This window comes from Clytia hemisphaerica, unplaced genomic scaffold (assembly GCF_902728285.1).
Source record: "Clytia hemisphaerica strain Z4C2 unplaced genomic scaffold, Clytia hemisphaerica genome assembly, whole genome shotgun sequence".
Classification (NCBI taxonomy): Eukaryota; Metazoa; Cnidaria; class Hydrozoa; order Leptothecata; family Clytiidae; genus Clytia; species Clytia hemisphaerica.
In genome coordinates, this window is record NW_027104295.1 from 31,258 (window position 1) to 48,024 (window position 16,767).

Here is a 16,767-nt window from a genome sequence, read left to right on the forward strand (position 1 = left end):
GTAAAAAATAAGAACACACTAAAACACTCCGTTATCTATGTTGACGGCAAATACTTTTTTCTTCTTGTTATGATTTAGGTTAGCCAGTCTGTTACTCATTAATAGGCTAGATTTCAATAGCAAAAACATTGCTGTGTCCCTATCAGTTTTTTCATTTCCTGGTGATTGTGCAAAAGTTTCACCTTTTTTTCCACTCCTACCGACAAACGTTTTCAAAAAGACATGTTTTAAACCTAATTTTTTGACGCATTTTTGCATCGAATTATTCCTTAGTATATAAGTAAGCGCTGTTGAAAGTTTTGTTTCAAAAAACTAAATGAAGCTCAAGATAATCAATTTTAAAGACAACCATGTTTAATCAAAAACATAACAAAATGATAAAACTGACGTCGAAAAACGAAAAGTAAAGAATACAGACCTAGACGTCCAAATTGTTCAACAATTTTTTAACAAACCATATCCAGCTTTCGTTTTTTATATTCTTGTATTTGGAGGATACCAAAACGCGGTACGATGCAATGCATTACTAAACTGTCAAAAAGGTCGTTGTGTCATCATCTGCTCATTAGTTGTTCAAAATGGCCAAAGGGGACTCATTTTAAGTTCATATTACTTTTTACTAATTTTTTCATAACAGATACCACTTTTTCATTCCCAAGTGTGTCCATAACATCCAATTACACTTTGTGGGAAATCTATGTCATTATTTGATGACGTCATTGTGTTGTAATGACATCATCAGTTGCTCAAAATAGCCAAAATGGGGACTCTTTTAAGTTTTTCTTACTTTTACTTACAGTATTTCATCTTTTCCATTCTCCTGAAATCTTTGACTATAAAGAACAGCTTGTTTGCATCTTTAGATACGGATTACGGAACAGATCATAAATTTTAAGTTTCAAAATTTCACGGGTTAGGATCGTGAGAGCTTCTTATCATTTAGGTATCTGTAAATCTTAGTCGTAAAATGAAACGTTTTATTATGATGTGCACAATAATTTACCTACAAGTTACCGTAAGCCCAGCTAAAAATTTGACTTCAAAATTGAAATATCAGACTCGAAGCCATTTCCTTTAGCTTGCCTTTTTGTGATTCTGATAGCGCTCACGATTGTACCAACGTCTGTCGTTAATAAGTGCTGAAAATGGCTCTAAATTAAGATTACTTTAATTTACTTGAATTTGAGGACCGGAAGGGCGAAAAAGAAATCTCTTAGGTGGGAAAATGAAGCTACAAATTTCAAATCTAAAGCGCGTAACCCGCGTGGATTTCAGACAAAGGCTGGGTTGATCCCGACAAACTACAGCGTAGATCTTAAGGTGATCTAATGGCGATATAATGGCGATCTGTCATCACAGTGTAAAATTCATGCACCGTGATATTCACGGCAAGTTTTTCTCCCTTGGTAAAGGTTGAAGATTCCTATCTAGCACTTCGGATTTCCATGATTGCACCCTTGAAATTTTTTTTTCTGTAACAAGTTTTCCCGCAGAGAATCTTTTTGCACATTCAAAAAAGAAATTGACTACTGTAAATGTTTTGGATCTTAGCATGTTGTCGATTTATTAATCTAACCCCAGAGGATGGGCTGCAGTAGAGGAGTTTGTAGTAAGTAACTAATCGACGATTGTAAATTGAATGCAATAGTAATAAACCAGCCGAGGCTGGAAGGTCAGCCAATAGAGCTTAGCTAGATAGCTTTAATAAGTGGGTTAACAGATGTAAGAGATGTACTGAAACAGAGTAGACTTGAATAATGTACAAAATGTGAAACATTTGATAACTTGATTTGAAATTATTTAAAACAAGCCTGAGAGCTCCTCCAACCCCCCCCCCACGAGAACATCAAAGTATACTTTTCTTTAGCATTGTAGCACTGTTTCTATGACATCAAACAATTAAGCTATAATTCATTACTATAAAATAAAAGATAAACACAGTGTAATTAAACTTTTTGTTAATTTCATTCCAGTCAGTTATGATACATTTTTTCTGTTGGATGTAGACAATATCCATATCTGCTGACCAAAGCGTTATCTAGAAAAAAATAAGAAAATTGCCAAATCGTCAGAACCAAAATAAAGATATCCATCACATATACATAGAAACTGTACTTTTTGTTTTACTTGATAAAACTCCAATAACACTTTAAACTAACAAGCTACAAACTTTAAGTCACAAAGCGCAAACTCCGGAAAAACACAATTTGCATCAAAATCTTTGCAAAACGTAGTTCATATTTATAACATTTCAACAGGAACTGTATTTTGGTAGACTTGGTCAAATTACAGAAACCATTTGTCAGTTGTCTGCAAGGCCAATGAGGTACGTAAAAACTGACTGCTATTCAGTCCAAAGCCAAAATTTGGCAAGGTCAGAAAAACATGATTTACATCCAGTCTTCATAAATAAACTTTGTATAGTACCGTCAAGTTACACAACATGCACACACCACCACAAACTTTAAAACAATGTTAAATGAAGACCAGATGGATCTATTTGTTATGGCTGTGCAAGTTGTGATGAGAGTTTGCATGTTGTGTAACTGGACGGTATAATTCATTAAATTCTAGAAACCATTTTTCATAACTTTCTGCAGTCTGCTTTCTGCAAGTCTGATAAGAGATATGTATAAACTGTTATCGCCATTTATTCCATTCCATCATTCAGTCAAAACGTGCGCCAAGGTTAGAAAAGGTTAAAAAAACACTATCTGCGTCCGGAACTGCGTGAAAAATAGTTTGATCAATTTCAACAAGAACTGTATATATTAATATTAATATAATTGATCAAATTCCAAAGACCATTTGTCATAATTTTGCAAGTCGAATAATAGGAGATGTGATGTCATCATTTGGTTCCCGTCATCTGACCGACCCTGATTTACGGTCAGCAGGTAGAGTTGGAGAGTCGGAAAGCTTTTCCGCTGCTTTGCTGGATTTCCACTGTCGACCTCTGCACGATCTGTGTTTACAAGTTTTCAAATCGAAGTAGCGAGCCGCATGCTAATGGAGAGTAAACCGAAAACCAGTTTATCCATGGTTTCTCAATTTCTTAATTCGGATCAGTCCACACGGATTCCCTTTCAACAAGATGTAGCTGCTTCTTAAAAGAAAAATATTTTCGACCGACCGACCGAATGACCCCCACCTTTTAAAGTAGAAATGACGGGAACCAAACAATTTTTTGCGATTCGCCTTATCAAACACGTCCAAACCAAGTTTAAAAAAGCACGATTGCATCCAGTCTTTATCAAACTTAGACAGTAGCTGTACTTTTGTAAACTTTATCAAATTCCAATAACATTATACAACGTCATTATACACCATCAATCCCACCTAGAGGCAAACAAGAAAAATATGTTATTATTGCAAAAACTAATAAAAAGCAGCAATAAAAAGTATCAGAAAATTCAACATAAACAAAAACTTGAGCAAAAGGCTTTAAACCTTCAAAAGATGTAGAAAAAGAATCCCTTTGATGAAAATCATGTGTTTGATTTGCCGAGTTAAAAAAATAAATGACAGAAATTGAAGCTTGCAACAGATTTACACTGGAAATACTTTGGCACAACACTGACTTATCACATCTGACTTATCGCTTGAGCCGCCATCTTGAAACACCACATTATGATCTGTAAAAACAACGCACGCTAAAAGTACCCAAAAAGTTAAGCCGATATCGGAAGAAAGTTTAGAAATCAAAGTGAGATTGGGAAATCGGATTTTTTTTTTGCCGTCTTATGGAACTGGAAGTGGAAGAAAATTTTACCTATTTGAATGCTCAGCTTAGGCTGACCAATAAACAGACTTGAATCTTGACGAAACTTTTATTCATGTTATTGTTCTTTCTGTATATATCTAATTTGAAGTATCAATTTTATGAAGAAAAAATAATGTCCTGTTTATGTGTCACAGTACTTGCCTTCTTACCCTCAAATTGATTTCTTTCTTTTACCACAAACGCCCTACTGCATTCGTCTACTTTCCTGATATTTTTGGATATATAAAAGTTCAAATGATAATTCTTATCTTTTGTCAAATTTAAAAAAACCTTCTCATTTTCTAACAAATCAGATTTACCTATTATTAATCCAGAAACAGAATATTAAGGCCACTGTGTCCATTGTTTAAGTTTCATAAAAAATCATGGTTTGGTTGGCTCACTATAGAAGTTTGAGATAATGCTGCCCTTTTTGAAAATGTTATCGCCTGTAGACCCTTTTCAATCAGATTTATCAATTAGCCCAAAAACGACTTTCTCGCCCGAATTCCAAATTTTGAAAAACGAGGAAATAAGCTAAATTCTCAATATATTTTGGCCCAGATTGTAGGTAATTGAAAATATGAATCTGTGCATTGTTCCCTTGTAAACCTTTTTTTTCAGGTGTTTCTCAACCCCCCCTCACTGATTTGCTCTTCCTTGGCTGCTACTTAAAAGGCCTTAAAAGTTCCACATTCATATTTTGAGGGCAAAAGTAGCAGTTTTTAGCTCATCTTATAGGTCATTGTGATAAATAGTGGGGACTAAACCAAAGAATAATGCTATTTCAACGCGATTTGAGCGGGTTGTGGATCAAAGAAGCCGTTGCAATGCTACATGTAAACAAATAAGGCGATAAACAGTGGAATCTTCTGGCAAAACTTTCGTGTTTTTATTGAAATGGTCAGCCAATTCGATTGACTTCCAAATTTGCCATACTCACCAACTTTGCCAAAACTACAATTTCAATGTCAAAAGATCACAGCTTCATGGCAAATTTGTACATCGCTACGCCGCCATTATGATTTCCGTTTTGTGATGCTTAGTCAGCAGTTTTCTGTCGGCGTTTGTAAGGCAAACGATTTTTTAACCAATCAAAAGTAGTTAAATATGGATGGTTCTAATTCATGGGATGGTTCTAATTCAATGCCGAAAGTGAGTGACACTACAGAAGGTGAGTGACACTACAGAAAGTGAGTGACACTCCAGAACGTGAGTGACTCTACGTCATTTTTCCTATCGGAAACACCCGAAAACACCGGAATTTGACCAATGAATGTTACTAAAATTGCAACACATGAGTCAAATTCAACACCTCCAGCACTACCAAAAGTGAGTGACACTACAGAATAAGTTCTAAGTGGTAAATAATTTTCTATGAAGGCCTTTTTAGTCTAATCATTCATAAGTCATAAAAACTGCGAGTACATTGTTGACAATAACACCATGTAAAGGATTTGATACATAGGTAATTTTATCAGCAACAAGAAACATGTGCGAAATAGCAACAATTCTAATTAAAGAAATAACCTTAATATATCTTATTTTTAATTGTAAAAGATGAATTTGGAAACGTCTTCAAGGCATTTGATTGAAAATTCTTTAAGCGTTTATTAAGCTTGGACATTTTTTGAGGTAAGCAACACTGCTGCAAGTGTAAAAATCGAGTCAGGTATAAACAACTCGAGGTGTTAAAATAAAATTGCCTGATTTCTAAGCAAATCAAAATGAAATTCTCAAAATGGAAGAACAAACGAACATTAAATTCTGATGTTGAAAACGTTACTTTGATAAAGACAAGGAAGAATTTTTTATCATAACTCAACAACCCAGTGGACAACATTTGAAGTCCAAAGAAAATTCGTGAAGGAGGCTTGGAGGAGTACCCAGTGTCAATTATATTACTATTGTCCTAGCCACTGGAAACGAAGTGTTCGTAGAAGATGGTTTTTCGAACTTCATGAAAGTTGTTAAAGAAAGGGAATAAAAGATATGTAATATTCAGGATTTAGAATTGTTTTTAAATGAATGTAAAGATGCTCATTATTATACAAACGAATGTTTTAAGTTAATTTCTCAATAAATGAAAGAGTAAATGAGAAGAATCTTATTGCGAGACTGTATGTTTTATGCTAGAACTAGTTGAAACTCAAAACTATAATCCAAAAACCCTATGTGACACTACTTTGAGCTAAATTCGTAGAGGCAATAAAAAAGAAATAAGAAAACAAAAATATTTATTGCTCGATGGTAATATACTTCTAGCTTACAAAAACAATGTTATCATTTACAAGGATCAAATCTCATTCTTTCATTGCATGCATCATTTGGAATTTGTCGACTTTTAATATACTTGTTACTGTCTCCCGAATAGACGCCCCCCCCGCTAATTGTTAAGAGGAAAAAAAGAGGGTGTTTTGGAATAGGGCGAGGAGATATGTATTACAACTATCAAAAATTGAATTTGAACTTCCATGGTGCGGAGCTAAATCTTCATAGCCTATTTGGTAAAAAAGCGGAAGAGACATTCGGGATAAGAAAATTAAATTGAAGTTTTAGTTTTAGTTTCTCATGTCAAAACTGTTTTTGAAATAAAAACGATAAAAATAGAAATTTCGCGGATTGCAAAAAAATTCAAATTTTTCGCGGAAACTAATTTTCGCGGATGGGCCTTTTTCAAATTTCCAATGGGATTTATTTTCGCGGAAGACACCCAAATCCGCGAAATCCGCGAAAATTAATCCCCGCTAAAATTTATCCCATTAAAGTAGTCGCAATAGAAGTCTAAAAGGGACTATATGTGAACACAAAAAGGGATTACTTTGCAGGCACCAATAAGAATTGGTTGGTCTAAAAAAGGGACTAACAAGGACTAGGACACTAGGTATAGGACTACTGAGTCCCAAAAGAGGATCAAGTAAGACTAGATTTCTCAAGCTAGTCCCGGACCAAGTAACGAACGTGGACCAATAAAGTCTAGGTAACCTTGAAGAAACAAAGATCTTAGAGAGAAACCAGGATCCTAAAGAGAAACCCGATATCGGATTAGTCTTGTGTTTTGCATATAAATTCGTAAGCAAAGGCGCTACTTCTTTAAATGAGTTTAAAATCAACGGGAGAAACACGATGTATGAATGTGACGATTGCGAAAAGACCTTTTCCAATAAAAGCAATTACAATCGACATGTTGCAAAGACCCACCCTGAAGAATCTGAAGAAGAAGAAGAAGAAGAAGAAGAAGAAGAAGAAGAAGAAGAAGAAGAAGAAGAAGAAGAAGAAGAGTCTGATGAGGACTTTACAGACAGCGAGTCCCATGCCCAGTGATAGTGAAGAATCTCAAGGTGATGAAGAAACATTTAATATTTGGGAGAGCATGTTGAACGAATGTCAAGAAACTGACTTATCAATTCATGAGATTTATAAATGCAAGATCCTTTTTCTTCGAGCAATGAAAAAGGATAAAACACATAAATCTGTGATGGAAACTTTGGAAAGGGTTAGAGATGAGGAAGATATGGACTTTGAAGAAGCATTGGATTTCGCTGTTGAAAAACGCCGCTTTCTAATTAAATTAATCGACAAATTCCAAATGATGCAATGAAAGAATGAGATTTGATCCTTGTAAATGATAACATTGTTTTTGTAAGCTAGAAATATATTACCATCGAGCAATAAATATTTTTGTTTTCTTATTTCTTTTTTATTGCCTCTACGAATTTAGCTCAAAGTAGTGTCACATAGGGTTTTTGGATTATAGTTTTGAGTTTCAACTAGTTCTAGCATAAAACATACAGTCTCGCAATAAGATTCTTCTCATTTACTCTTTCATTTATTGAGAAATTAACTTAAAACATTCGTTTGTATAATAATGAGCATCTTTACATTCATTTAAACAATTCTAAAATCCTGAATATTTACATATCTTTTATTCCCTTTCTTTAACAACTTTCATGAAGTTCGAAAAACCATCTTCTACGAACACTTCGTTTCCAGTGGCTAGGACAATAGTAATATAATTGACACTGGGTACTCCTCCAAGCCTCCTTCACGAATTTTCTTTGGACTTCAAATGTTGTCCACTGGGTTGTTGAGTTATGATAAAAAATTCTTCCTTGTCTTTATCAAAGTAACGTTTTCAACATCAGAATTTAATGTTCGTTTGTTCTTCCATTTTGAGAATTTCATTTTGATTTGCTTAGAAATCAGGCAATTTTATTTTAACACCTCGAGTTGTTTATACCTGACTCGATTTTTACACTTGCAGCAGTGTTGCTTACCTCAAAAAATGTCCAAGCTTAATAAACGCTTAAAGAATTTTCAATCAAATGCCTTGAAGACGTTTCCAATTATCTTTTACAACTAAAAATAAGACTTATTAAGGTTATTTTTTTAATTAGAATTGTTGCTATTTTGCACATGTTTCTTGTTGCTGATAAAATTACCTATATATCAAATCCTTTACATGGTGTTATTGTCAACAATGTACTCAGTTTTTATGACTTATGAATGATTAGACTAAAAAGGCCTTTATAGAAAATTATTTACCACTTAGAACTTATTCTGTAGTGTCACTCACTTTAGGTAGTGCTGGAGGTGTTGAATTTGACTCATGTGTTGCAATTTTAGTAACATTCATTGGTCAAATTCCGGTGTTTACGGGTGTTTCCGATAGGAAAAATGACGTAGAGTCACTCACGTTCTGGAGTGTCACTCACTTTCTGTAGTGTCACTCACCTTCTGTAGTGTCACTCACTTTCGGCATTGAATTAGAACCATCCCATGAATTAGAACCATCCATATTTAACTACTATCAAATTGCTGATCGGCATTGTTTTGCTTTAGCATTGGAAGGTCTTCTATTTTTCAGAACCTTTGGCAAAAGTGGCAAAATTGGAGCGAAAAGAACACAGGTCTCGTGGGAACAGTGTTTTGTATGGAGACGTATGGAGGTAAGTTCCAAAAATGCCAAGAATGCCGGATTCACCACATCTTTTTTATTTGGCATTTATGGCACTCAAATTTTGCCACATTTGCCAAATTTTTGTCAATCGAATGCAAAATAATTGGCAATCAGGGCAAAAATGGCATATTTTGAAGTCAATCGAATTGGCTGGGTTGGTCTAGAACTTTCGAGATAACTTTTGGAAAAAAAATGATACAACCCTATTTCTTTTTGAAAAATGTAGCTAAAAGGATGGTCTTTCAGGAACAGTCAACACTTTTCCCAGGAAAATTCGCTTTTTTCTTAGTCGGTCAGGAAAAATGATGAAAATCGGCTTAGCGTCCATTTACGTCACTTGTTAGGAAATACTCAATTTCTAAAGGAGAAAATAGGAAATTTCCAGATTTTTTTGCATATTATCATGGCTAAGGGCTTTAGTTATGAAAATAAACAAAAAGATTTGCATTTTGGTTTGATTTATAGTCTTTTTTCTACCAAAGTAGAGGGTAAATTGGCGTGACAGCCGCCGGTTTTCGAATGAAGTCATTGCATTGTTGTTTACATTTTGAAATACGTGCGAAATTCTAAAGATTCGCTCCATGCGAGTTTTGAAACTGCCGTGTGGGAGACTCAATTTTTACGGCTTATACGGCTCGCCAGTGCCAGTGAAACAGGGTCACATTGTATATTGTTCAAAAACGTATATATACGTATTCTGGCTATACGCGAACCGTATGTATACGTGTTCCGGCTTCTAAAGGTTAAGCTTTATTTTGTGCTGTTATTATTTAAGATAACAGTCTCAGACTTGATTTTAATTTTCAACTCGCACTTTTAATTTGCAAATCACACTTTTAGATTTGCAACTCGCATTTTTAATATTCAACTGGCACTTTTAATATGCAACTTGCACCTTCAATTTGCAGCTCGTACTTTTAATTTGCAGCTCGCGAATACACTCTTCTCGAGATGCATAAATTCATTGTTGTCCTCGTTTTCAAACAGATTTCATTGCTGTAAAATCACATATTCACAATGATAATTGTGTTGTTTACACCTCATGAGACATTTTGAATTTCAAGTACTTTTGTATTAGAGTTAATGTTTGCCTTTTGGGAATTTAAATTGGTTTAAATGTATAATTTCATAGCAATGAAATCTGTTTGAAAACGAGGACAACAATAAATTTATGCATCTCGAGAAGAGTGTATTTTGTGTGCTAAAATGTAATTCGTAACTCGCAACTCGCGATTTTATTTTGTTAAAATGCAACTCGTAACTCGTAACTTGTAAAAAGTAACTCGCAACTCGTGGTTCTAAATGCAACTCGTAACTCGTAACTTGTAACTCGTAACTCGCATATGAAAAATCCTCTGAAAATCAGACTTGAATGGATTAAGGAATTCTTATCTATTCCTCTGTACACATAAAAAGGGGGAAAATAATGATTGGAAACAAAATATGTGGAGCTTATGAAACATCTCTTTTTGTCTGCTGAGGTTAGGTGAAAATTGCTAGTACAAGAAGAACAAATATATATTAGTTACATCAAATAGAATAATTAAATTCTTTTCGTCAGTTGGAAATCAATATTTTGCATCGTAGTGTGTACTGAGAGGTGTCGTTAGATGGATCAGCTTTTAATTAAATTATATAATTATACGATAAAGCTTAAGAGACTCCTGAGCTAATGAGCCTCTTCCCTGGACTAAAAACGCTGTCTCCCTCGAGCTAATAGGGGTCGGTTCTTTGTGCCAATCTGACCGATCTTTTGACAGGACAAAAAACCATGGGTCGTTAAGTAAAATATAAATCAAAAATGAAGCTGCCATGTTCAGTTCTGTATTGCCTCTCGAATCATCTTTTCCGGCACTGTATCGCTAATTCGCAAATTTTCATGGAAGTTTTTAGTCCTGCGTGTGACTGACTGATAGTTACCGAATAAATGTCTGTCATAAAATTGTTCAATATATGAAAATTGTCTCATCAGGTAAGTCTATAGGTTAATCGTGTGATCGAATTCCGCGTACGTTCGTTTATGATTGATCGACAATTCTGTGTGCGTTCGTTTATGATTGATCGACAATTCCGTGTGTATTTGCGTATGTACATGTACGTTAATACAATTGTTCCGCATCAATGACATGAAAGAAATAGAAACAAAGAAAAGATTAGGTTAAGTATCCTAACCTGTTTGTTGACAAGAGAGAGGAACAGCTAGCTACGAGCTACCATTTTTGTACGCTTCTGAACCCGTCATGCATTGCGCAACAAACTGCCGGAGCCGAAAAGAATCTACTTTTCCGGCTATTTTTCAAACCGCCGGAAATTCCGCTTCTTATCTATTCCTCTGTACACATAAAAAGGGGGAAAATAATGATTGGAAACAAAATATGTGGAGCTTATGAAACATCTCTTTTTGTCTGCTGAGGTAACAAAAAAAGTAAAGCAGGAACCAAAGACAAACACGAAATCGAAACGAAATACAGTAAACCAAAATCCTTGGTGTTTATAGTCCCAACTTTCTAGAGACAGAGAATCGCTTTGTGTGACTGTCCTTGATGTATCTGTCTCGACTATTGCCGAGGGACCATCGACCATGTTTGGAAATCATTCTATCGGATACTCCAGCGTTTGCGGCAGAAGAAGCGCCGCCTGCCCTCAAGGAATGCGTCCCTATCGTTTTTGGGTCAATGTTTTCTGGAAGATGGATTCTGATGTTTTCGAGAGCACTTGAGTAACTTATGCTGTACTTCCCCAAGGCTTTATGGCCTATCTTGCACTTGGCGAGCCTGCAAATTACAAAATCCTCTTTTGTTATGTTCGCCAAAGCTATGTACTTCTTTGTCCAAGCGACCGGACAGGCAATCGACTTTGTTTCGCTAATGAATATGGTTTCCCCTTCCCTAAGCTGATCAGTTTTGGACATCTCTAGGAAGATCTTCATGCCCTCTTGGGTGAAAGAAAGATGCTTGAGCTGCAGGGGTAACAATTCTTTGATCCTCATGAATCCCGAAAAACCCAACAAAAACATTACTACGGCTCTGACTTCTAAGAGGTTGTGAGATTGTGAATACTTCGTGGCAATGGCTATTAAGGTTTCGTTCTCTAAAATGTCTTTGCGATTCTTGACAGTAAAAGGGGCAAGAGTTCTTTTCGCGCCTTCCAAAGCTAGTTGAACAAAAGGGTGGTCAGTAGGAGGGATGAGCCCAGACTTGATGTGACCCCAACGGATTGCTAAAAAAGCTGATGTTACTGCGCCTACTTTCTCTCTGCGAATAGTTAAATGATTTAAATATAAAGCAACATGAAGGGGGTCGGCTGGACAAGCGTTAATCTCCTGAAAACTGTTTGTGAAATTGATCCATTTGTTCCAAGCTGGCTTATATTTCTTCAGTGTCGACTTAGCATAGGCATTCTCAATCAGATCAGGTAGTGTAGAAGCTAGGTTCCTTAGTTCAGGGTCTGTGAAATCACTCGAGGTTACTCCAAAGATGCTATTGTCAACAGCTCCTAAATGGAAAAAATAAATAAAAAGATTTTGAATACCTGAAAGTGAACGTGATTTGTGATCCAGAATTCGAACCAACGAGGGATGAGCAAATAATCATGTCGTTAATGAGACCAACGAGGGTGTACCAACAAGGGTAGAGCGTCTTGCAACCAGGCAAGGATAATCGTGTACCAACGAGGGTGTACCAACGAGGGTGTACCAACAAGGGTAGAGTATTTTGCAACTAGGCAAGGATACTCTGTCCAATTACATCTTCGCCATTCGAATGTATTGTAATCATTTTTCCATTTATGTAATGTTCACATGAAAGAAAGAATAGAAAAACATTATAGTGTGTCAGTTTGAGATAATGTAAAATGAGGTTGAACACTAATAGGTTTCAAAACTACGCACTGGAATAGGTACAGGCAAATTAGAGTGATGTAAAGTGAACCTTGGTGAGAAATATTGAGACAGATCAACATACTGTTGTTTTTTCTTATATGTTTAAAATGTTTACAAGACTAGTCAGTTACAAGTAACAATAAACAATAAATAGTGAAAGGTTGTTATGGGGTTTCCCCGGAGAAGTCTATCAGTAATGCAAGAGAATGAAATTTGGCGAAACCGTCAAACACAGAATCAGATAGTCTGGCAAAATTCCAGAAGTAAGGATCTAAAACGAGATAGTGTTTTATAAAAGTCTTGAAATATCTGCCATCACTTGTCAGGAGTGGCCAAAAATATGATGACTGCCACATGGGAACGAAAAGCACTCCTTTTCCTCTGCACATTTTTAGGAATCTGATAGATCTACCGATAAGTCGGATTGGTGGGCACAACCAGTTGAAATCGTCTTTCCAAGTGATAGAAAAAGCATTGACCTGATTTGATCCGGGGCAATGGTATTTTGAGTTGAAGTTGCTCACTTTCCTATTGATGTTATCAGCAAATCTGTCCACAGTGAAGGGACCATAAACCGATTGGATGTATTCAAATGTCTCATCATCAATACTCCAGTTGTCTGTGTCTTTTTCTTTTGAGATGGCGTCGGCGATCTTGTTTTCTTCTCGTGGTACCCAAATAGGGTAGAGAATAATGTTGTTCCTGATACACAAGTTGTAGATGGCAAGGGCTAATTCTTGAAGATGATGTCGTCTGGATCCTGTTGATATTATTCTGGGAACGTTGTTATTATCTGTGAGCCACTGCACGCATTGAGATTGGAGATGGTGAGCAAATGACTGAAGAACATACTTGACTGCTAACAACTCTCTGCTGGTAGAGCTTGTTTCTACTTCATGGTCGTGGAAGTCACCTCTTGCTATGACTTGGCCTAATTCTTGAATCAGGAATCCTCCATAGCTGCTGTTGCTGGCGTCAGAATACACAATTTTTGTTACCTGAGGTGTGTATCTCATTTTTAGACCATTCGAGTCTTCAAGGTTAGACAGCCAGAATTTCAATTCATTGATGAGCTCAAAAGATAGGATTTTTGGAGTGTCCCATGAATACCTGGACTCAATGAAAATGTGCATCTGTTTTGTGAAGAGTCTAGTCAGGGGGCCAATGGCTAAAGACATTGATGCTATGTGGCCTGCAATCCTTGATATAGCCCTTGGTGTTGCATGGGAGTGTTGTAGAACATGATTGATGTTGAGTAACAGCTTACTTACTTTTTCTTGAGGAACTCGAAACATCATGTTGTTGGTGTCTATAATGAAGCCAATCCAAATGCCTTCACGAGTAGGCGTTAGTTGAGATTTTTTTGAGGTTGATTGTTAATCCTGCTTCTGACAAGTCTCTTGTAATGGCGTTGCAAAGGATAACTGTTTCATCGAAGGAAGACCCTCCACAGATGCCGTCATCAAGATACATGGCACATTTTTTCCCTTCTGAACGCCACTTCTTGATTAGTTGTTTCATCAACTTTGTGAAAATGAAACAAGCACTGCTGAGCCCAAAGGGGAGGACAGAGAACTGGAAAAATTTCATCTGACCTTCAATGATCCATGAGAAACCTAAGTATTTTTTGAAGTCTGCATGTATTGGGACGTGATGATAACCACTTTTTAAGTCAAAAGTTATGAAAAAATCTTTTTCCTCTAAAAACTCTGCTACAGTGCTAAGATTGTCATATTTAAACTTGTTCAAATCGATGAACCGATTTACGTGTCTGAGATCAATGCAAAGCCTTAGTTTTGGTTTTTCTGCTACTGTTAGTGGATTCACACAGAAAGGGACTGACTGGGTTTCCTCAATGCAATTGTTCTTGAGCAGTTCTGCAATGCTGGTTGTCACAAAGTCATCATGTACGAGGCTCGATCTGTTGTTAGGAGCATAGAATCGAGGGGGGTAGGCTTTAAAAGGAAGTTTGTAACCATTTGTCACTATGTCTACAACATGAGGCGGGGACTTAAGATCATGTTTCCAAAAATCTGCATGGTGTCTAATCCCACCGGCTGCAAAGGCTTGTTGGCCTTCTTGGGACTCCCAGTCTCTGAGATTGTATCCTGAACAAATGAAAGTAAACAAGAACAAAGCTAGCTCTAAAACTGAGAATATGTGGCTGCACTCCGGGGAAAACCCCCTGAGGTGTTCAAAAACAAATCAATTTCTCGTATATGGAAAAAATAACACAAAAACAATAAAAACAAAATTCAAAATCCTTTGGCTTAAGCTTCAACTCAAATTATGTCTATGTTACTATGACAAAATGTAAACACGAAAAGGTTACTGTAAAAGTTAGTAAGATAGAATAATTGTCCTTTCATTATTTTCCTGTTTCTTTTGCGCCAGATGCTTTCTTATTGTCTAATTGAAGTTGGGGTATTTTTGGGAGCTCCTTGGTGGTAAATTCTCTCTCAAAGGGGCAATGTTGAATGTAATGACCAGTGATCTTGCAATTGTAGCAAACAATGTCGTCCATTTTGTTTTTGAAGGTCTTTGTGCCATCATAGGTCTTAGGTCTATGTGTCGACGAGGTAGAATACGAAGATGAAGGAGAGTCTCCTTTTGAATCAAATTTTGATTTCTTGAGTTTATCTCTGATGGTGGAGGCAGCTTTGATGGCCTTTTTTAACTTTTTCTCCTCCTCGTCATCAGAGGCTAGTTCATCTGATTTAAACTGTTGTACGGTCAACCACCCATCTCGGTCCGCAATACAAATACATTTAATCCTGTCTTTAATTAACTTCTTACCTTGATTGAGGCTGTCTCGTGCTGCTGGAATGTTGTTGTTTTGGAGGTGGTGTAAGGAATCGTCAATTAAGTCTTCTATTTGTGTTTCATGAAGGAATTGGTCTTTATGTCCTTTTTTATTAAAAGACATTTGATCAGCTTTCCTTTTCTTCGAGAGCTTCTCTGTTGTTCTTTGCAGTTTAGTTTCTGTCTCTTGCAGAGTGGACTTGAGGCCACTCATCTCATTCTTTAGAGTGTTTGTTATGTCAGTCTTGACTTTGTTCAAAAGATTTGTCACTTGTCTTTCATCCATGCTGTATGTTGTGATTTGAATTTCTCAGGTTATAAAAGCTGTGGTTAAGTATCCTAACCTGTTTGTTGACAAGAGAGAGGAACAGCTAGCTACGAGCTACCATTTTTGTACGCTTCTGAACCCGTCATGCATTGCGCAACAAACTGCCGGAGCCGAAAAGAATCTACTTTTCCGGCTATTTTTCAAACCGCCGGAAATTCCGCATATGATCAAGCTAGCTTCTACTTCTACAAGGCTGGATATATCTTAATTGCAAGTAATCCTTTTAAATGTTCAATTAAAAGTCTCCAGAAGTGAGGAATAAAAATAACTATTAAAAATGATTGAAAAAGCTGAAGAGAATTTTCTTCTCTATTTTTTCTTCTTCTTGGATTACACGTTGTTTTTTTTTATAAGGAGCCTTAACTTTGCTCTGAGCCTGGAGCTCCTTATTTTTACCGAGAATTTCAGCCTCAAAGTTCCTTATCGAGTTCCTTATTTACATAGCTGCTAAGTTTGGATAACCATCTCTTACTGTTCCTTAAAACTTATTTTCTTATTCTCAGCCCGAGCAGTTCCTTAACAATTCCTTATTTTTTGGACCATTTTCAGCCTCGAGTTCCTTATAAACGTCTTCCTTATATAAAAAAAACGTGTAACTCGTGGATATTACATGGGAATGCCAATAGATTATTGCACTTTTTCCTCAATTAGATGAAGACTTTTTTAATAATAAGAACAAGAAAGCCTAAGCGGTGTAAAGGCCCAGCAAGGTTGGCACTGTCAACATATTTTTCCGTTGCAGAATTACCATACAACAGGAGCAAATTTTACGCTAAAACGCGTGTGTTTACAACGTTCTGTAAACAGTTTTCGAAAATCTAACAAAGCTCTACAAAGCCTCCCCTTCACAGCGTTGAACCATCGTCTTTTTGCACCTCATGCAGATCTCCTACCATTAGACGAGCTTTGAGACGCCAAGTCACTATTTCTATACAGGAACATTTGAGCTGGATGGGTTAAAATTAACCTTCTTCCCAAATATAATTTTTGCTTTCGAAGAATTCTTATTATAACTTTCAAAACATATATTATAC

At 36.2% G+C, this 16,767-nt stretch overlaps 1 protein-coding gene across 1 annotated transcript; it reads right to left on the reverse strand.

Annotated features, from left to right (window-relative positions):
- Positions 1–11,214: 11,214 nt before the first annotated feature.
- On the reverse strand, positions 11,215–13,619 carry LOC136817188 (integrase/recombinase xerD homolog). The gene is made up of 2 exons (XM_067073524.1): positions 13,016–13,619; positions 11,215–12,218 (listed from the first exon to the last, which is right to left on the reverse strand). The coding sequence occupies exons 1-2, from the start codon at positions 13,617–13,619 to the stop codon at positions 11,215–11,217; spliced, it is 1,608 nt and encodes a 535-aa protein (XP_066929625.1).
- Positions 13,620–16,767: the final 3,148 nt, after the last annotated feature.